The 22142-nt window shown below is 45.1% G+C and overlaps 1 protein-coding gene across 7 annotated transcripts in view; it reads right to left on the reverse strand.

Annotated features, from left to right (window-relative positions):
• The window catches only part of LOC119162101 (sushi, von Willebrand factor type A, EGF and pentraxin domain-containing protein 1), a 398489-nt gene extending 380928 nt beyond the window's left edge, over positions 1 to 17561 (reverse strand). For 4 of the 7 annotated variants that reach the window (XM_075879536.1, XM_075879535.1, XM_075879534.1 and 1 more), the window contains exon 1: positions 17380 to 17560. In XM_075879536.1, coding sequence (XP_075735651.1) covers positions 17380 to 17473 — 94 coding nt within the window. In that variant the 5' untranslated portion in view covers positions 17474 to 17560. Of the gene's footprint in view, positions 1 to 17379 lie in introns of all 7 variants that reach the window. The other 3 variants (XM_075879532.1, XM_075879531.1, XM_075879537.1) reach the window with 2 other exon arrangements.
• Positions 17562 to 22142: the final 4581 nt, after the last annotated feature.

A 22142-nucleotide genomic window follows, 5' to 3' on the forward strand; every position in this document is an offset into this window, starting at 1 on the left:
GTGACATCGCCGACAATCTCGCCGGAGTGCCGAGGACAGCGGGAATCATCTCGTTCCCCCTCCCACGGCCGTTACGTGTCACCGCACCGTCTGCACTACACTGGCCGGAAGCGGGGCTGGTCACCTATCCCATATCAGAAAAACTAAGGGCAGCAACCAATGGAGGTGCGGTTGCTGTACAACGAACAGCTGAAGATCCTGCGCCACCGTGACTGCTGATGATGATGACGACGATGACGACGACGTGACGAAGCCTCAAGAACGTGCCGCTTTCCGAACGCAGCTCCGACATCGATACTTCGTGACCAGCGGAATACCTGATGATGCAACGTTGAAGCAGCAGTACAAACTGTCGTAGTCATGATCCGACGTCGCAACCCAACTGCAACGCAAGTGACGAACTAGCGACCTCGACGCTCTCAACGACGGCCACAGCGTCACAGCTCTCGTCAGCTTTGGAGCCGACTATTCTGTCATCAAATGGACGTTTTCCTTGAAGTTGAAGAAAGTTGAGACAGCGTGGGAAGGCCCCGAAATTTGTACTGATTGGGGGTCACCTAGTTACGCTTTCCGGAATCTGTACAGCCAGAGTCATCATTAACAGTAAGATTCACCCCGCAATATTTGTCGTACTTCAGCATTGCTTGGCAGATATCATCCTTCGTCTAGTGCCGTCATCGACCTGAGAACAAAGTCCATACAACATCCCCAGAAAAGGCACTGCCACCACACATGTCGTCAGGAAGGCACGCCTTGAATGTGATGGAAGACCAAGTCACCATTCCTCCTCGCTCCAGCGTCAGCATTTCCGTCGGCACGCAAGAATCAACAGATACGCAAGGCGTCGCTGAAGGTGACCAGCACCTGTTAATAAACCACAAAATTTGTGTCGCCGGAGGAATAGCCGAGCTGCGGGGAGGGAACGCAAGAGTGATGCTCACGAACTTCAGCAACGATTACAAGCACGTGAGCAAAGGCACGACCATTGCTTACATTGAAAAGATACTGGAAGTCAGCAACGCTTTCGCTCTCACCGATTCCACCGAATCTACTCCGACGACTGAAACCCTTCAACAAGCTTTCGACGTTAATCCGAGCCTTCCGACGCATAAACAAGAGCAGCTCAACAACCCACCCTTGAAATGCAAAAACTGCTTTTCGTCGTCATCGAAAATTCGACAGACCCCTGTCGCGACACATCAAATCGTAATAGACAAAACACTAGGCCACTCCGTCATAGTCCGTCGAGAGTTTCTACAAGAGAACGTTTGGCCATAAAGAAACAAGTCGACGAAATGCTTCGTAACTACACTATCTAGCCTTCGGAGAGTTCATAGGCGTCGCCGGTGTTGTAAGCGAAGAAAAGGAATGAAACACTACGCTTCTACGTTGACTGTAGCACACTCTAAAAAATAACTTGTAAAAATGGTGTCTTTTTGTCCCACAACAATAATCGTCATGAGGCTTGCGTACGCTTCCTTTTTTAAAAACTCGGCGCTGGCCACATTCCTATCGAGAATGCAATGTAACCCTGATAATGGGCATGTCGATCATGACCGGAATGTACCTGGAGCAGGGCGATACCGCAAGGATGGAATGCAATATAGATGACGATTATTGTTGTGGGACCAAAACACACCCTTTTACTCGCTCTTTTTTTAGAGTGCAGACTTGTGTCGTGTACTTGGAGATGTCGTCGTCTTTTCCGGAAGCTTCGGCAGCCATACTCAGCACCTTCAAGCTGTACTTCAAGTAATCAAAACCTCCGAACTCTGAAAGCACAAAAGTGTCGCTTTGCACACGAGCAACTTTTGTTGTTGGGACACGTGATAACCAAGTCCGGAGTACGCACCGACCCGCAGAAGACCACATCCATCGCTTCATTTCCGTCACCCGCCGACGAGAAGGCAATGCTTCGATTTCTCGGCCTCTGCGCTTACTACAGGCGTTTGGTCAAAAATTTTGCCCTCATCGCTGAGCCATTCAGTAACATGACAAACACCGACGTCGAGTTCAAGTGGGAAACCCTGCAGGAGAAAGCATTTCAAGAACTAAAACGACGCCTAAAGACACCGCCAAAGCTGGCCCATTTCGACAAAAACGCCAACACAAAATCCACACTGACGCAAGCATTGTAGAGCTAGGAGCTATCCTGGTGCATAGGATTGACGGACTTGAAAGGGTCATCAGTTATTCGAACCGGTCACTATCTAACGCGGAAGTCAATGATTCCACAACAGAAAAGGAGTGTATTGCCATCATCGGGGCTAGCTACAAGTTTCGCCCTTACTTCTACGACTGGACTTTCAAACTTGTGAGCGACTACCATGCCCTCTGTTGGCTAGCGAACTTAAAGGACCCCTCAGGTTGCTTCGCACGGTGGAGTCTTCGACTTCAGGAATTCGACATCAACGTCGCTTACAATTCGGGGCGACAGCATTCTGATGCCAATTGCCTGTCTCGCGCCCCCTTTGACCCACCGCCACAGGATAACGGGAATGGTGAATGCTTCCTAGGAACCTTAAGCGTCGATGATTTTGCAGAACGAGATCGCACCGACCCTGAACTAAAAGGCCTTGTGGAATACCTAGAAGGCAAGGCTGTCGTTGTTCCAAAAGTATTCAAGCGAGGACTGGCGTCGTTTTTTTGCGCAATCACATCCCCGTCAAGAAAAACCTTTCACCACATCGGGCCAACTACTTCCTCGTAGTACTATCAGCGTTACGTACAGACGTTTCGTATGCTCTACACGACAGCCCGACAGCTACACATCTTGGTGTTTCCCGGTACACTCGCGAGAATGCGGGTGAAGTAACGCTGATCATGACTTGACACCGACGTCACTTCTTACGCCAGGACACGTCGAGACTGTCAACGACTAAAGACACCGCTGTCTAGGCCAGCCAGACTTCTCCAGCCTATCGAGCCACCTCGCCGGCCATTTAATCAAATTGGCGTGAACTTACTGGGGCCGTTCCCGACGTCGAATTCCGGAAACACAGGGGTCACCGTAGCTACTGACTATCTCACCCACTACGCCAAGGCAAAGGCTCTGCCCAAAGGGAATGCCACCGAGGTAGCAAACTTCTTCGTCGAGAACATCGTCTTGCGTCAAGGAGTTTCAGAGGAAATCACCACCTACAGAAGTATGGCTTTTACGGCAGACCTAACTCAGGAAATCCTGAGCTACAGCCAGACAAGTCACTGCCGGACCACCGCCTACCAACCACAGACCAATGGCCTCCCCGAGCGTCTTAATAAAACCACGGCCAATATGCTGGCCACGTACGTCACGTCGAGCACAAGACGTGGTATTGAATTTTTCCGTACGTGACCTTCGCGTACAACATGGTCATTCAAGAAACGACGCAGATGACGCCGTACAAGATGCTGTACACGAGGAGCCCACCCACAATGCTCTACATCATGTTACCCAACGTAAGCAACGAAGAAAACTTCTACGTGGCTACCTCCAGCGCGTAGAAGAAGCTCGACAACTCGACTACCTGCGCATGAAAATTCAGCAGATGTCGGGCAGCCACCGTCACAATCTTCAACGAAGCTACGTAGACTTTCAGGATATGGACAACGATACGCCGACGAGGACTGAGCGAAAAACTTGTGCGACGGCCCTTTGGACCGTACAGGGTAGTTCGATGTCTCGGTGCACTCGACAACGAGGTTGTCCCAGATGTCATCACGAACTCTCAAAGGCGCCGTGCACGACCTGAAGTCGTACACTTCATGTGCATCAAACACTTTTCTGTGTGTTAAGGAACATAATGATCGTATTATTTGTTGTTTCTTTATAATTGTACTTATTGCTTATACCTATTTCTTGTAATTTTTTTACTTTATTGTTAATTTGGTTGTATGCATCTTTCTCTTGTATTTTGTTTTAAGCATCGGGGCGATGCCATTTTCCAAAGGGGGGTAAGGCCACGTTCCGTCATCAAGTTTTGCTAACGCGCCGTTTCACTGTCAGTATTTTCAGCGCAAACTATGCCTACACTGTTAGAGACGTTTTGGGATGGCAGTAGATCATTTATATTACGCCCGCTTTGTGATCATTACACATTATGCCGAAACCTACGTCGCTCTAGCGATAACGCTAGAAAATAATGTGGAAATATATTAGCGCACAAGGTAGAAGGAAAACACTTGACAGGAAAGACGCTGACTTACAATTCAACTTTTATTAGAAAGCATTCATTGCACAAGAACACAAACGCGCAGGCGCAACCATCACTTCAAGGTTCCACCCCTCTCCCCCAAAATAAAAGATTGTATACGTTTGTCTACTTCAACAGCTCAAAAAAGACACCTGTTTTTCACTTATTGCTACCGAGGGAACACTGTCACACGTGCTTGCGTTTGCCCTAATCTGTTCTGCTTCCATGATTTCTCTGGTCTGTTTGTGTTGTGATTTGCCCGGAATTCTCGTGCTGCCAAATTGTGGATTGCACCCACAATCCCTGCAGTGCATTGACAAGTGCGTGCCACGTGCGCGAACCTTGAAGGACGTCGCATGTTCTCGGAGTCGATCATTTAAACAACGACCCGTCTGGCCGATGTACACTTTTCCGCAACTCAAGGGGATTATGTACGCAACACCTGAAATACGCAGTACAAACAGCGTGGCATGTTTTTTAGCGCAACCACTCTTGTTGCACTAAAGAAAAAAAAAACTTCAACGAAGATTGATCAGCGTATCACGACGCCTTCGAGTAGGAAAAACGGCACGCACGAGGACTCCTTTGAATCTTGTTTTTTTTTTTTGCTGGTTTCTATGGTGACAGTCTGGCGGCTCGATATCACGTACCAGTTAGAATTTGAAGGTGTGCGCTTTTTGAGCACTCGTTTTGTGACACCAGTCATATACTTTAGTCATCCTTACACGTCACGTAACTCCAAATTTTGTATAACGTGACGACCAGGAGTGCACTTTGAGCATAGCGCATAGTCATGTTTTACGTGACACGCATATGACAATCATCATGTTTGCAGCAGTCACATACCTTAGTCATCCATTCACGTTGTGTAACACCAAACTTTGTATTTGTGAAGCTAGCGAAACAGCCTGCGAGCCCACTATCAACGTAGCATGTCGTCATGTTTTACATGACAGGCATGCCTTGATTATCACGTTTCGACATGTGATATTTGTTGTCGTCCGTTCGCGTCACGTAATACAAATCTTGGTATAAGTGAAGCTAGCGAAACGGCCGCAAACGCATCATGGGTGTCGAGTGTTGCCATGTTCTTACATGACAAACATCTATGATTATCAGGTTTTTACCAGTCATATACCTTGATAAACCATTCACGTCCGATCAAGCCAAATGTGGTATATGTGAAGCTAGCGAAACGACAGCGAATGCACCATGAACGTGGCGTGTAGTCATGATTTACATAACGTGCATGTCATGATTTCTATGTTCGGGTCTGTCACTCATGTTCACCATGCAGTCATGTCGTGCCATACCAGTTTTGCAATATGTACTGTGAACGAAACCACCTCATCTTGTCATACCAATTGTCATATCAGATACCATTATCAAAACGGCCAGGCGAGCGAAAAGCCGTGGGCGAGATAGATAGATAGATAGATAGATAGATAGATAGATAGATAGATAGATAGATAGATAGATAGATAAAAAGATAGATCCAAAGTCACCGAAGTTTGCTAAGAAATGCTTCGTATTTAAAAATCTCAAAAACAAACAGCCTATGGGCAAGCAAGCTAACGTAGTTTCTGTCGAGACTGCGCGAGTTTCGTCGTGTTTCTCTGCTTTACCGAAAAAGAGCGCACAGCTCACCGCCTTCCCTGACTGGTAGTGGCAGACAAAAAGATAAAATTGTGTCAATGAAAAACGATTTGAACTCTAAACAAAAAATTCGTGAAAACGCGTAAACCGGACGTTTTGGAACCAACTTGATTCCTTCATCAGGAGGGTCTGAGAATACGTTGCAGCGACGTTTTCAAGGCAATCTCGGGCCGCTTATAGACCCTCCCCCCTTTCCAGTTTTGCCATAGAGCGTAGTCCGTCTGCATACACCGGGGAAAGAGTTCCGAGAGAATGGTTGATGTTTTGGGCCGTTCGCTGTATATCCCACGACTCGAGTAGTAACTGTTAAATATTGTGTGAACGACGACGAGCACGACTATCATCATTAGGATGCGAGCAGTGCAGTCAGAATAAAGTAGAGGGGAATGAAGAGGCTTCACCATGGGGACGGTGGCTCGTCCTTTTCTCTACATTTTGGTGCCGTGAAACCCGAGAGACAGGACCTTTTATGTGGGAGCAAACGGACTTTACCATTTTTCGACCGCATTTGAAGCCTGAGGGACTGTCGTGACGCCGCCGTTGGTTGACGTGGATGTGCGAAACCAAACCATTCCCGAGAACTAGATCAAGATGCATGACATCTCGAAATTGCTTGAGACTTTGTGCTGCAAAGCGTTTGTGACGGATACCATGCAGACTGCGACTTCACCTTGTGACGTGACCAGCCAGTGATTTCTCACGTTTCCGACACTGCATCGGATAATGAAGGCCCTATTCACAAGGCGGAATGAAGTGCGCAAGGCCATCACAAACCCATCGCCAACATTGAACAATTAATACACGAAGAGCGTGCATCAGTAAGTGAGTTACGAGATATTCATTAAATTTTGATCGAGTATTACAAGCCTCTTAAAGAGACCGAGAAGAGAGTAGAAGACGCAGTTCATATCGATAACTTGGAAACTAAGATGGGCGAAGCAGAGCTTCGTGAACACCAGGTCATTCTAGCCAAGGTCAAAGCGCAATGCAAATCTCGGACATGAACTCCAAGCTCGCTTGGAGTTCATGAGGAAAGGAATGAGGACTGAAGTACAAGGTAACGTGCACTCTTCATCTGTGGTGCCCCTACCTAACCTCTGCTTTCTCAGCAGCAATCTTGTTCTACGAAAACTATACAACTCAAACTCACGACGAATTGTTGAACATGTTGGAAGCCGAAAAGTCACAAATTTCACTACCATAACAAGCATCAAAGCACCCGCAAAACAACCGCTAGGTCGAAAGATCTGGCCCACGCCTATAGAACTGTCATCAGCGTGGAATGCCCAAGCAACAATCGACGAGACGTCTACAACAACTCCAGTGTTCGAGGTGGAAGGCATTTCCATGACTGAAAACGCGGAAGACTTTGTATATCCAAATGGCCACCCACGAGATTTGAAGGATGCGTCCATACAAAAGCTAGCCGACTCATTCGTTACGAAGCCCTCCCCGACAAGCGTACAAGTGTCCTACAGAAGAAAACCAAGGCCACCTCATAGAGCGAAAAGAAATGAAAGACAGAAAAAGGAATAACCGTGACTACAAAAAGGCAAGCGCCTTGCACTGCGCCAAGCTTCTGCTCATCGAGAAAGGTGAAAAAATCCGGATTGAAGAGAATGCGTATGGTACTGCTGATTATCACGAAGCTGCGAAATTCCGAAACAGTGTCACAGCGGCGAAGAGAAAGGATGAGACGAGGACAAAGGACAGGTAATTACAAGGCAAATAAAACCAGGAAAAGAAGGCGAAGAAATGTGGCCTGAGAAAGAGCTGCACAATATTTTTCTGGAAGCTCCTTCAATGGGAATTCTGATACCAAGGAAACCTGCTCAGGGGGAACACAGGAGCACCGATATCAACGCACTCAATAGCACGAACGTGGCACACGCGCCGAAAACATCGCTGCAAGGCCAAGTGCACGAACGAATAAATCTGGATGAGACTATACTAGGACTGACTTAGAAATTTCAGGAATGCTGTCTAAGAAAATGTGGGCACTTGGAACCAGCATGTGTGCTGGTGTTTATTACCAGGTACGGAGGATGTTAATTATTGTGTGAACGACAACGAGCGCCCCTATCATCATTAGGATGAGAGCAGTGCATTTGGAATAAAGAAGAGGTGAACGGGTGAACTTAGCCATGGGGACGGCGGCTCGTGATTTTCTCTGCAGCAACCTTCTCTCCCAGTTAGTCTCGCTTCCAAGGATGGTCGCTGCGTCAAAATTTATCCAATGGTCCAATGTCTCCGAGTGAAAACATGACTTGCTGCGCTAGCTGAAGGAAAATGGCAAGGAAGACAGGAAAGAGTGCTCTTTCCTCTCTTCCTCCTCATTTTCCTTCAGTCTTGCAGCAAATCATGTTTTCAACTATGAACCAACTAGTCTGCAAAGAAGTATTGTCTCAGAGTGCTTGGTGACGGCGCGGCACTGTTTGTAGAGCTTCCCGACGTCGTTGGCATGTTGGTTGAGTTGTTACGGTAAGTTTTTTGTTTCCCGGGTATACGGAAAAGCGCATTCGGTGTGCGGGATTTTGTAAACGACACAGGGGCTCCTGTTCATCATTGGCCGGACTTTAAGGCAGAAAAAAGGCGGCCCAGCGTACATGAAGGCAGAGGCGCGATGTGAACACATTTTTTTTTGAAGACCCGCGCCAACATCTCGCTGGTTCCTTGAACATATGGAACCGGTACACGTTTCGGAGGGCTGCTAAATAATGCTGATTGAGGTTTCTGTGCAGTCATGTTATACAACGTAGCCCCAGTCCCCTCTGAGGAAGGAACCAATTCGATTCCGAAACGTAGGGTTCGCGCAATTTTACGTACTTTTTGATTGAAGTTAAAATCGTTTCCCAGCTTACATACCCAACCATACATGCACCTGTCGAATGGTTACATTCAATTCATTCAGCCAAGATTTCGGCCACGATACCACACAGCTTTTATATTGCTACATACACATCAAGAAAGTCCTCTCAGTCTTTAAGATTTATCTCGACTTCAACCGCACCTGCAAAGAAAGAAAAGTTGTTCCTTAAAGCTTGCGTCTTAAACGGGCTGAAGGCTTCAAAGTCTTCATGAGAGCCGAACGACGACTGATGAACACCTGCCTTCTTAAAATCAACGCCTGTCTGCGGAAAAAAGAATTGTACCTGTTCTTCTCCAAGCGTTAACTTGAGCACCACATTCCTGATCCGATCTCTCTGGTCGACGTGTCCGTAGACTCCGTTGTGGGGTCGACGAGAAAAAAGCACCTGACCACGCAGGATTAGGAACTTTCTTACCTGTTCGACAGGAGTTGTTCTCAAAGCATCCATAATACCACGTTTGTCACCAATCTTTCATCTCGTCAATCCACTGATCGGGAAACATCTGTTCTGACAAAGGGAGATGGCTATAACGTATCAACGACGCTCCGTCTACAGAAAATTGTAACAGCTGTAGATAAAGCCGTGCAAAGCATGAGACCGAGCGCCAGAGAAGAAATTAGGCTCAAATCAATCGAGATTGTTTCGAAATTGTATACCGTTATAAAGGAAAAAGAACTTGACCGCGGAGGAGAACCAGGCACTTCATGAACTCCGACGGGATCAGAGCATTGTCATCTAGCCCGCCGACAAGAGAAATTCGATGATTGTGTTGGACCGCCGGGACTACGATCGGAAAATTGCAATTCTTTTAGAAGGGAATGCATACACGGTGCTGGGAAAGGACCCAACGAAGCAAACCCAGACACAGCTAAACAAGCTACGCGCGCAAATTTTCAAGAATCACGCATATCTAAAAACACTTTACCTGTGACTGATCTGCCGTAACGGATCCGCGCCGGGTTTCTATGAACTAACAAAATTTCACAAGCCTGACGCCCTCCTCTGATAAATTATATACTTCACGTCCTCTCCATGCCGAGCCCTTTCAAATTTTCTACACCAAATCTCCCCCCCCCCCCTAACCCGGAAGATACCAAGCCTTGTCTGTGACTCCAGCCACTTCGTTCAGCTAGCGTCAGAGGTGAGCATTGACGATGACGTGACCTTGGTCTCGTTAGACGTTGTTTCATCATCCACCTATGTGCCAGTGCCCTTAGATGTGTCCTCCGCCCGTGCTGCGCTTGAGGGTAACGCAAACCTGAGTGAAAGGACTCCTTTGACTGTTGACGATCTGTGCCATCTACTCGAATTCTGCCTGCGTAGTACGTACTTCGCCTACAAAGGAACAATCGTCAGGCAGAACTGTGGAACCGTGATGGGAGATTCCATCGCCATCGTGATGGCAAACCTGACCATGTAGAACATAGAAGAGAAAACACTTTGCTTCTTGTCGCCGCGACAAAAGCTCTTTCTTCGTTGCATGGCTGATTGAATTTGCGTCATAAAAACATCTGAAATTGAAAACTTCAGGCAGCATCTAAATTATGTGCACTCATCCATACAATTCGTGGCCAAGTGTGAAAGCGACCAGAGCCTGCCCTTTCTCGACGTCCAGGTGGCAAGAAAGCACAACGGCTTGGAGTTCTCCGTTCACAAGAAGCCAACGCACACCGGCCGCTACTTACAATATGGTTAATCTCATCCCGCCTGCCACAAGGCTTCGGTTGTGCCCACGTTACTCCAGAGAACCCAGAAAGTATGTTCTAATCACGCGGAGCGAAAGAAAGAAGAGGCCCGTGAAATTGCGGACCTCCCAAAAAAGAGATACCCAAAAAACTTCATAGGAGCCGTCACCCACCGCGCAGAGGAACAGAGGATATGGAAACCCAAATCAGCATTAATTGGCAGCCATCCAAAACGTGTAGTGGTCCCATCAGTTCAACAAACCAACGACATGTTGGCGCGGGTCTTCCAAAAAAATAAGGGGGGGGGGTCTGTAGTGGTTAGAAGAGGAAGAAGGCACCAAATTTCCGCAGCCCGGTTGGGAGCATGGTGCAGTGCCTGAGGGGGGAGGGGGAGATTGCATCGCACACGTGCCGTTATGTACACTGGGCCACCTCTTACCGCGCCCGAAAGATTAGCCAATAATGGACAAGATCCCCGGTGTCTTTTACAAAATCCCGTGCGCCCTTCTTGGTATATCAGTGAGACAAAAAACCTACTGGAATGACACAAACAACACGCTAACGATGCCCGGAGCTCTACAAAGAGCGCCGAGCCGTCGCAGAGCACTCTGAGACGTTTGACCACCGGATAAATTTAGACGCAACGACCATCTTTGAAAGCGAGACAAACTGGAGGAGGTTTCTGCTATATTGCAAACGGCCCAAAACTACAAACGTGTTCTCGAAACCTTTACCCCCGTGTATGCAGAGGGACTACACTCCGTGGTAAAACGGGAGGGGGGGGGGTCATTAACCATTCCGCGAGTGCCTTGAAGACGCCGCTGCAGCGTAGCACCAGTCCCTCTGAGGAAGGAACCAAGTCGGTTCCAAAACGTCGGGTTTGTGTGTTTTCACGTACTTTTTGGTTAGAGTTGAAATCGTTTCCCAGTTTACATATCCAATCAGACAGACACCTGTCGAATGTTTACATTCAAATTATGTCACTGCCCTTAGTTTATTCGGGTGGCTTAGTGGCACGAGTACCGCCTGAGCAGCGGAATTAATACAGCGAATGTTTCACACAGTATAGCGTTGCTACCACAGTATCTTGTACCTTAAGGTGCACGATGCATTATCGAATTTAATGGAAATACAGACATAGATACTCGCCTTGCGAGACTTTTTGCGATACAGACACAAGATACCCAAAGAGTATCTAAAATGGTATCTCAGATACATATGATACTACCGAGCGCCAAGAGCGACAATGTGCACGAACTCTGACTTTATGAACACAAAATATGTGATGCTGACGCAGCCTCGTTTCTAAAAATCACGTTCGGACATGACTTATCAAGTTCACCAGCTTCAGCCCTCATATAAAACTGAAACATTTTCTCTGAACGGCAGGTACGATTACAAGTGTTTGATGATATTTTGTGAATGATAAATATTTAGTTACAAGACATCCTAAATAATGCACTCTTTGCTGCAATAATCTATACGTGTGCGATAATGTTTTTTCCTGTGTTCTTTATGAAAACTAGAGCCGGATGGAGGGAAAGGAGTAGGGGAGAAAGTGAAGCATAACACAGTATTCATATTTAATCAGCTAATCCAAAACAGCAAACTGCAGGTGCTGTTTTTTACACATGAGAGTAGTGAGGGACCTACACCTGCCCCGAATGATAACACTTCCAATTTTCATTTCAAATGCATACTGAAAGCACGTTTGGTTGTGGCAACGTCTTCTCGGTAACACGATAAAGCTGATATAACTTTTCTGCATTGCATGGCTTCTTGTTTTTTAGGATAGGTGCGGCTATAATTCAGCCTCTCACCAAAGTTGGCTACCTTTTTGGCTAGTTTTTGTGATTTTATGGCTACTTTTTACATACGCGAGCTGGCAATCCTGCTACTCCCCACCAATGTATGTGGGAAGTGCTTTTCCGAGAACCCCACCAAGTTTGTCGTCACCTGCACCTGCTAGACATACCTGCCTATGAAGAAAATGCTATTTTGTTCTTTGCATACTAATTATGCCTAACATGGCAACATAACAACGAGATAACTTTAAAACTATAATAGACGTGACATACATGCTGTGGTTGCAGCCGGGCTTAAGAAAGCACGCCTGTGCCACTTCAGAGCAACCAGTCATCGTTCTGATCGCCTCGGACTTACAAGGGTGGGACTACACGAATGTTTTTAGATATTTGAAAACGTTCATGCACACAGACCAATACACTGATCTTTATTAAACTTATGCACCAATTCAAGTTGTGTGTTTGTGTGGAACGTGTCCCTCATTATATAAAGTAAACAAGCTATGTCTAAGGACCGTCACTCTGATAGTCAGAAACAAAGTAAGAGGCCAGAGAATATTGTAGCGCAGGGACTTCAATGTGCACTAATAGCTTATTCAAAGCATCTGATTTAGCGAGGTCATGAAGGAGGCCTTTGGCATTGATCCAGCCTCCCCAGTCTATACTAACTCACGTCAAGGACGTGATTGAGTTAGGGTTAATAATCCTTTGAGCGCTCATCAAAACTTACCATTCTTCCTGATTTATGGCCGATGTTATGTGCCGTAGCCTACATTAGGCTTTAGCTCCACAGACCGATTCGGCTAGCCAATAAAATATTCATTTTTTCGTAACCAAAAGGTGTCATCGTTTTGAAGTATAGGGGCTGGATAGCTACATTGCTTGAATGCTAACCGTATTAGCATGCCAGTCATCGTCAGTCATCGTAAAAAAAAATTCTTGTACTTTTTCCATTGTAACCAGCGCCATCATAACGTGCGCAACATTAAAAATAACACGGAGAACGTGTCTCTAGCTATAGGAATAAGAATAGCAGCAATATTAACACCTTACTTTGCACGAGCAGCAGGCAAACACTGGGGCTCTTTGATAACACTGTGCCGTTAATTCTGCTAAAAAACATGCATGGCTACATGCTGAGTGCACTTATTTTAGTGCATGAGAATACGAGTAGTCAAAAAAGGAGCCATGACCATAAAATTGCTCATTAACGTCTCAAATAACAGCTTCGCATTAGTTAAAGCGCACACAATGTGTTTGGAAGCACGTGGTTATGGCGCAATGAAAATCACATCCCTAATGACGTAAACGAACACTCACTGCTAAAGATGAAAGTTAAACTAGGAACAAAATTTTCGAGGATTCATTTCTTCATTTGGCACGATCCTAATGAAAGCCAGCCAATGATGAAAATAAGTAAAGTATGGGACACGGTAACTGTAGAGAGAGAGAGAGAGAGGGTGTGTGTGTGTGTTTGTGTGTGTTCAGACTGCAACCGGTGGACGCAAAGGTCGCCAGGGCGACCGGGCAGACGTGTTCACTCCGCGCTCACTCGCTGTGGCCATGGTATAAAGACAGTGCGGACCGCGGCATTGCAGTGTTGATGAAAATGTCTGCAGGAACGTGCGTGGCGTTGGAAACGCACGGGGCACTTCTGCGGCAGTTATCAAAGAAACACCACGCTCGATACGTCGGCGCCGCCACTCAATCAAAATTTTAACAGTGCAGCGACGTCAGCGTGATTGTCGCGCTATCTTTTTGCCAACTCTACACGCACCTCCCACAGGCGTGTTCGTGGGCATTTGTTCTCTTTCGGAGAGGTTCTTTCGTTCCACTTGCAGCATGCAAATTTCCACTCTGGAAGGCAGCAAGGGTGCACACGCAGCACTCTCATGCTGTTCGTTTCGCTTGTATCAAATATTGCAGATATATATAAGGACAGGTGTTCTCCAGGGGCACTCGCATCATGGCGGCAACACGCCTGTGATTAGATACGTCGTGAGCGCGGTGAAATTGAATGCATGCAAGGCGTCGCGGCCGCGTGGTGATATCACTTTTACTTCTGCGTGCGTCTGCGCATAGTCTTCACAATAAAGCTGATAGATTAATCATGCCGCTCGTCGTGAGCACAAACGTGGTGGGCGTACCCAATCTTCACTGCGGGAGTCTGTCAATCAAACTGATTGAAGCGTGAAATCGGATACAAATTCGTTGATTCTGAGAAGGCCCGAGTTCAACTCGTGACTGTGATGGTGCTGGTGAGACTGTTAAGCGTTTGATGCGGTGAACGCTGCATGGCAGCTTCTTTGCATATAAAGTAATTTGGCGAGCTTGAACTACTTGTGCAAAGCTGGTGCAATAGAGGAGCTTGTGATAACCTAGATGCTTTCAGCTTTTTAAGCTGATCGTCTACTAATATGCAGGGTTGGTTTCGAAGTGAAGACCACATCAGCTCTGTATAATTTTGTTGTACTGATTCACTGAGGCTTAAGGACTATTACACGGAGCTTTCTTGTCTTCATCACAAGGCTTCAATTAAAAGCAATTATCTCGGGTGCAGTTAGCAAGGCCATGATCAGTATGGAGCTATTAAACGTAAATCTGGTTAGCAGGATACTAATTGTGATCACATTAGTCATGGCTAATTAGCATTATTTTACTTAGTATAATAACGTCGCAATAATTAGTATAGTTTAGTTAGCTCATCAACTAGCATGCTTTAGCTAGCCCAGTTCAAGCTTTACATGGCTTCATTAGCACTGTATTCTTAAAATGTGACTTAATTGCCTCGGTCTTACCATGACTTGGTGTAGTTAGCTTAGTCATAGCATTTTCTGTCCTAACAAGCCAAGTATACCGTCCAGCTAAAAAAAATCACAGCATATCCAGGGAGGTCGTGATGATAAGTGGGGCGAAGCTTCGGAGGGTTTTATTGGTAAACCATGACTTATCAAGCGCTACATGGCTTCATTAGCACTGTATTCTTAAGATATGACTTAATTACTTCGGCCTTACCATGACTTGGCGTAGTTAGCTTAGTCATAGCATGTTCTGTCCAAACAAGCGAAATATACCGTCCAGCTGAAAAAATCACACCATATCCATGGAGGGCGTGATGATGAGTGGGGCGAAGCTTCGGAGGGTTTTATTGGTAAACCATGAATCATCTGTCTGTCTGTCTGTCTGTCTGTCTGTCTGTCTGTCTGTCTGTCTGTCTGTCTGTCTGTCTGTCTGTCTGTCCATCCATCCGTCCACACCTGCCAAGTCAGTAATCGAACTAGGCAGTCACGTACCACGATCTAGGAGGAACAGACCCACGGTTTTAGGGGCTTCGCCTCTATAGCTATATAGCCTGCCGTACGTGCTCCTGTGCTAGCGGGCTCCGACGACTAAGACGATGCACACCAGCCGATTCGCGCACTATAATATACTGGCTGACCATGATCATTAGCACGTGACCTCGTATTCAGCTGTGGTTGCGATGTTGTAAGATGTTGGGATGGTACTGATCTCAGAGGCAACCATGCTTATTATTCTAAAACAGACTTAGTGCAGGCATTAAAAGCTTCAAAATAAATTTTAACGCTTTGTGCCTTTAAAAAATGTCATAACAAAGCGTTTCTAACACTTGTGTTGCATGGATGCACTTCTGCACTCAGTGGAACGAGAAACAAATGAAACAAGATGCTTCTGGTTTGAAAACACCGCCCTACTTAGTGGACAGTCCTTGACGCTATGAATGGTTCCATCATAACCAATGAAACGCAACACGCTTCGGGGTGGATTTGACTTTTTCGTACCGTTGGCTCGTTCATAAGGGGGTGTCACCAGAGCTCGGGAAGATTCCGAGTTTCGCGAACTTGAGCGAAACTCGGCCGATCCTGCATAGAGCCCCAGTTCGGTCCCTGCCAATGGTTATTTTTACGTTACTTTACAAGTTATGTTTACGTATACTTTACTGACATCTTTTCTGTTCTGTTCTAACTGTTTTGCTGGGGAGAGGTTGAGGTTCATATCACCTCGACTACTACATATAAATAAGGTCTGCAGCAAAAAAATAAAAATAATAATAATTAAATAATATTAATTGAGTCGCGCCCAGCGCCCAAAAATGAACAATCAGCCACAAAAACATAATAACACACTGAAACCAGTTGAAATAACTTGTCAATGCACAGTTTTCTTGCAGCCGTTCCCACTGTCATAACATGTTCAAATGTACACTTTGATGTTTCTACTCTCAATATATGTAATAACACATCATTTCCCATATGTCAACCCCTGGGTGTCTGTCACATGCGCTTATCCAGACCGGTCTCCACTGAGAAATCTGTAAGGAAGATGCTCCCCTTTTTCTGAAGATGCATCTCAGGTCACGGTCCGAGCAATTTTTTTAATGTGAGGGGCCGTCTGTTCAAACTTGCTAGTTTGTTTCTTTATTTTTCTCTTTCATTTGCGTACTTTACGCACTCTAAAAGAATGTGGTGAAAATGTTTTCCTTCATGACCACAATGGTATTCAAGGGAGTTTGATCGATGTATTTTGTGCAGGGCGCTGTTTGTGTATGCTACTTACCGTCGAAGTCTGTGGAATAATGTCTCTAAGTGTCGCGGGAGATTTGTTGCTATTGAATATTTTCTGTGTGAATCAAAGTAATAAAATATTGATTCCTTTGTTTTAAGGCTATCAAACCACTTCTCCTTAGAACAATGTTTAGCTCCTTGCGTTATAAAATGTCGAATATCCACTCCAGACATAAGGATTATGCTATCCCGTCCTTCATTCAATGATTTTTTGGCGAGGCTGTCTGCCTCTATATTACCCTTTATTTTAATGGGACTGGGTATCCATTGAAATACGTTGTTGTGACCATTTCACCATTTTGTAAAGTAATCTGGCATGCTTGATTTGCGAAAGGGCTGGATTGCTATCCATGCATATCCGTGACTTCTATACCGCAAGTGTCCCAAAACACTTAAAATAGTACAATTAACGTCTTCTGTGGTTTACTTGGCTGAATTAACTGCCGGTTTCAGGGAAAATTGAGCTAGTCAATTCTGACGAGAATAAATTTTATCAGTGAGAATAAGACAGAGACGAATACAGTCTTTTGTGGTCTTTCTTTGTCCCTGTATTACTCGTGCTGGTAAAATGTGTGCAAGAATACCCTCTGTAAGAAAAAATCACTCACTCTTTTGGTCTTCATTGTTCAGATCTTGTTCAAAGAAATGGCCTGATCCAATGCAAAACCCGGCGGCCACACTTATAAATATTGCGAGTAGCATTCTTATGCGAGAGCCATGCAGCTTCTCCAGGGACCGCAGACCAAGTCGCGAGTGCGGGCCGCGTTCGAGATGCTCCTCGCTTTCCGAGCTCTGGGAATATATCAAGCCGAGAAACTCAACTCCTCTCCTGGCACGGAGATAAAGATTGACCGCAAGGCAGCAATACCAACTCAGCTCTCGTTTCATAGTGCACGTTGGTTCCGCTTTTTGTGCTACAACGACTCGAGCCTACGGCTGTTCCGGTCGCATCTGTTAAGACATGGAACTTGGTGAAATAGCGTGCAAGGCGCTTTTTCAACATATTGAATGCTCCCGAATGTAGACGGTGAACTTTTTACGCACATACTGTTAATTTTGTAATTGTACACTTCACTTTCTCAGGGTAATTACAATGCATCATGTTTACGTTCACATGACAATGTACGTTCTTCATGATCAGGGAGAGAAGAGGTGGTTCTGACTTACCTTCTTTTCGTAGATGACAGGCAATGCTTATATCTCCTTAAATCACAGATGTTGGCATGACATGCTAACAAGTATACGGAAAGATGAGCGCGAGAAAGAGACCCCGTGATGGCGTCTCGATAATAAAGACTATGGAGCAATGGCTAATTGCAAAGAAAGCGAGGGATGACGAGTATGTTGCAGGTTGCCATACTTCTTTGCAGACTAGTTTGTTGATACTTCAAAACTTGACTTGCTGCGCGAGCTGTCACTGCTGATGTCAGCCTTTTCTTAACGCTCACACGGTAAAATAACGCATGTCTGCTCTCGCTATTCCTTGGTAGATATACCTCTCAGTCACCTCTGGCAATGCCCGCATACATGTGGCACATACTTACCCATGAGTATGTGTCACATCTATCTCCCTTCTCGTTTTCTTTCAGCTTGCACAGCAAGTCGAGTTTTCATGCAGGTTGCCGATAGATCTAGCCTTTGCAATATTTGCAGGTGGTTGTCCCGCCGGAAGCAAACCTACTTTCGAGCGTGTATCCAACTGATTTCTCCATATACTATACTTGTGTCATACAGCTGATGTGAGTTTATCTTACAGAAAAAATAAAAGAAAACAAAAAGAACACGGGCAAGATTATGATGACTATGTGTCCCATGTACAGTCATCAGTCATCTTCCACCAGTAACAGAATTTCAGGGGGCAAACTAGTTGTGCGGATAAAAGCAAGTAACAATCGAAGGATAAGACGAGGAACATCTGCCAATTAAGTGGGAGCAGTTAAATGAATATGCAATACACAATGAGAAATGTGTCCAGAAATCATCAGCCTCCTTTCATTTTCCGCTGGACAACTTCAATTATGACAGTAATTGGAAAGAAGGTTACTCAACTTACTAATTAGTAGAAACAGGTGGTGTTGCACATGGAGTAATTGGAGCCCTTCCTGAGATGAGTCCACCGGTGTTTAAGATTTCAAAAAAGGCAGATCTCGCGTACAGTGGGAATCGATGATATGCGAAGCAAGAATAAGGAAAGTTTATATGTCGCCGCTACAGCTAGCCCCTCATTAAAGCATTACGGAGGTCCGACAGTTTGGCAAAAGAAACATTCTCGACTTCTCCTCTGACCAGCTCTGTGTTGAAGACTTACTGAAATGCTCAATGTTCGCTACCAACCCGGTGAGCGCATTCATTCCACCTCACCTAGCTTGTGTCAAAGGCGTCATTCGGGGTGTTCATGTCAACTTGACTCCAACTTAGATACTAAATATGTTTTCCGAAGCAGGTGTGATAGCAGTTTATGGATGTAGTCGAATTGTGGATAAGAAAAAGGTCCTAAATGAGTCCGTGGTTGTTACGTTTGTCGGGTCAAGCCGCCCAACCAAAATCAAGGCGTGGCCTTTATTTACAGAGTGGAGCCGCTATCACTTCGTCCCCTACAGCGTATAAAGTGTTGACGCTATGGACACACAGTGAAAGGATGCCAGTTACTACCTAGATGCAGAGTTTGTGGTGAGATGCACAACTCAAGTGACTGTAGTGCTGTTATTACCATGAAGCACTCTGTGCTGATAACCTAAATCACTCAGCCAAGGCACATGAAAACCAAATTCTTGAAAGTGTATACAAAAGGCGATGCTCCTGAAAGGGTGCCATTGCTGAAATTCAGGTCAGAACTCAAGGGTACGCTGGTGCAGCACCTTGCCATAACATAGCAATATAAACATCACTTTCCCTATCGATTGCGTCCATGATCGAAAAGGCTGTGAATAAGGCAATGCAACACCTTGATACCACCCTGCGTGAGTCTCTTTTGCATACTATTAATAAACAAATGGCTTAAGTCTTTGGAGCGCAAAGAGATATACGTACGGCTTCATAAAATGGAGAATCTGCATACCCGACAAGGGAGGCAGAATCTGAGATAACTTCGTTGAATGCGCAGTCTCTAGGGCCTTCTGAAAAAGGCATTCAGAGGAAAAGCGAGGGCATACAGGACGTTTCTCAGGATATAGATTATATGGACATAAGCTTTAAATGACTAAAGCGTTCTAGATCTCCTATATCGAATAAATCTGGCTTGCCAGAACATGTAAAAAGCAAAAGTTAACGCAATAACGATGTTTCAAAAACCAATTTTCTAAAAGAAGGGAATATAGGTAAGGTTGTTGCCGATACAATTTTCACGAAATCATAGGGCCTCTGAAAATGATGCATTCGAATAGCCGATCTATTCACTGAGCTATAACAGATCTGTTGTACCTATCTTTCAAGTTTGATCCTGATATTATTTCATTGCAAGAAACTGGGCTTTCCACACATCGGTTGTTTCGACTACCCGATTTACAATCTTTTCTATTACACCATCTATCCAAAGGTGGAAGTTTACCATTTTTATAAACCATAAAATCAGTCCAAAAGTAAAAATCTTATACAAATGTATACCTTGTGAATGCGAAATTTTCACCTTAGATATAAATTTTCCAGGATACTTGCTTTTCTCTCTAATAAACGTCTACTTTCCTGTGAGCGTAGAAGACACGTGATATATAGATATAACTGTTAAACCATGGTGTAAAGAAAAAATTCTAGTTGGCGATTTCAATTTTCACCAAACATGCTGGGGTTTTAGAACGGATCAATGTGGCCAACGGTTGTTTGACTGGCCTGTAGACAACAATTCATTGTGCCTCAACGCTAATACGCCCAGATTTATTTGAGGTCGTTCATGCTTTGCCTAATATATAAGCTTTGTAAGCTCAGCTATTGCTAGTACATCGTGGACAGCCCTGGATTGCGCCTCCACCAGCGACCAATTTACTATAGTGTTCGAGATCGCTTGCCCTGTTAAACCATCAGGTACCCCTGCCTGGATCTTTTTAAATTATTAAAATTTGAACACGACCTGAAAGCTGCTTTAGATTCTCTCTCTTAAGACGGCGATGACAATAAAGCTATGAAATTAGCCGCAGTAAATAAAAGAACATACACAAGAACTTCATATGCTGTTGAATCGGCGAAGAGACAACCCTATAGCCCATGGTGGAATTCCGACTGCTCCCATGCTCACGACAGGCAGCTTGGAAGACGCTTATTCGTAATCAGTCCCCTAATACCTGGTCAGTATGTAATTTTCTTGCCGCTGGGTTCAAACCTACGGTGGCCCAAGCTAAAGATAAATTGCAAAAATTTATCTGAGCTGGCCTGCCTTTGCCCGAATGCGCCTGTATACACTTGCAGAAACACTGAACGATGGCACGTGCCCACCTTTCGTACATCATACGGTCTGCAAACATTATCTAATACTTTGCCGCGCTTACTGAACAAACTGGAAGCAAGAAACATAGATATGACGCGTACTTCCAAAAAGGAAGTGCGTAGATTGATAGCGTCATCCTGGTAAGGTTTCTCTCTCTTTTTTTTTTACGTCGCCCATTTTGTTATCGCCAAGTGTCTATCGATTCTGCCTTGCCGACCTTCGTTACAGACCTTCTTTTTACTCCTTCTCGTTGCTACTCAAATTTTTCGCACCTTCAACAACAAACATTACTTTTTTTCCTGTGTGTACCGTTTTAATGCATTATGCATTCAATTTTTCGGGCCTTCAATTACTAGCTGTTGGTTTTCCTATGTGTAACATTTTTGTGCATATGCATCTTCGTGTGGGTGATAGCCTGATTGGTGTAACCATTTTTACTTTTTATGATCAGTCTTTCTTTTACCGGTGCATCTTTTTTGTAAATTGACACTATTTGCACTTTTGTATGTTTCAGTATTGCCTCGTCGTTTCTCTTTTTCTTGTTTGTAGCGTTCCTATGTTTTTCGAATACAATATTGTTTCTTTGTTTAGTTGTTAGCGTGCATATATTTTTTACTTGCATATTTTTGTTATCGCAATAGAATTGCAATACTTTGGTGTGTTGTGTCTATTACTGTAAATTTCTACAGCATGCATATCTGCCGTCTGCTGCTGACGTTTGAATTGGGCTGACGGGCCTGTCAAGCTGCTTGTATGCAGCTTTTGTCGTCAGCCTTTCAATGTATTCACGATAAATAAATAAAGAATACCTCACCTCAAAGAAGAGAATTGTTACGAGGCGCGCCGCTGACGTGGTTACGAAGGGCGCCACAAAACTCACCACTGCCAATGTCACTGGCTGTTTGGTAGCGTGTGTTTCTTAGCTCGCGACTGCTTCTGCGCAGAGCTGATAGA

The sequence above is a fragment of the Rhipicephalus microplus genome, chromosome X (genome assembly GCF_043290135.1).
Source record: "Rhipicephalus microplus isolate Deutch F79 chromosome X, USDA_Rmic, whole genome shotgun sequence".
NCBI classification, from domain to species: Eukaryota; Metazoa; Arthropoda; class Arachnida; order Ixodida; family Ixodidae; genus Rhipicephalus; species Rhipicephalus microplus.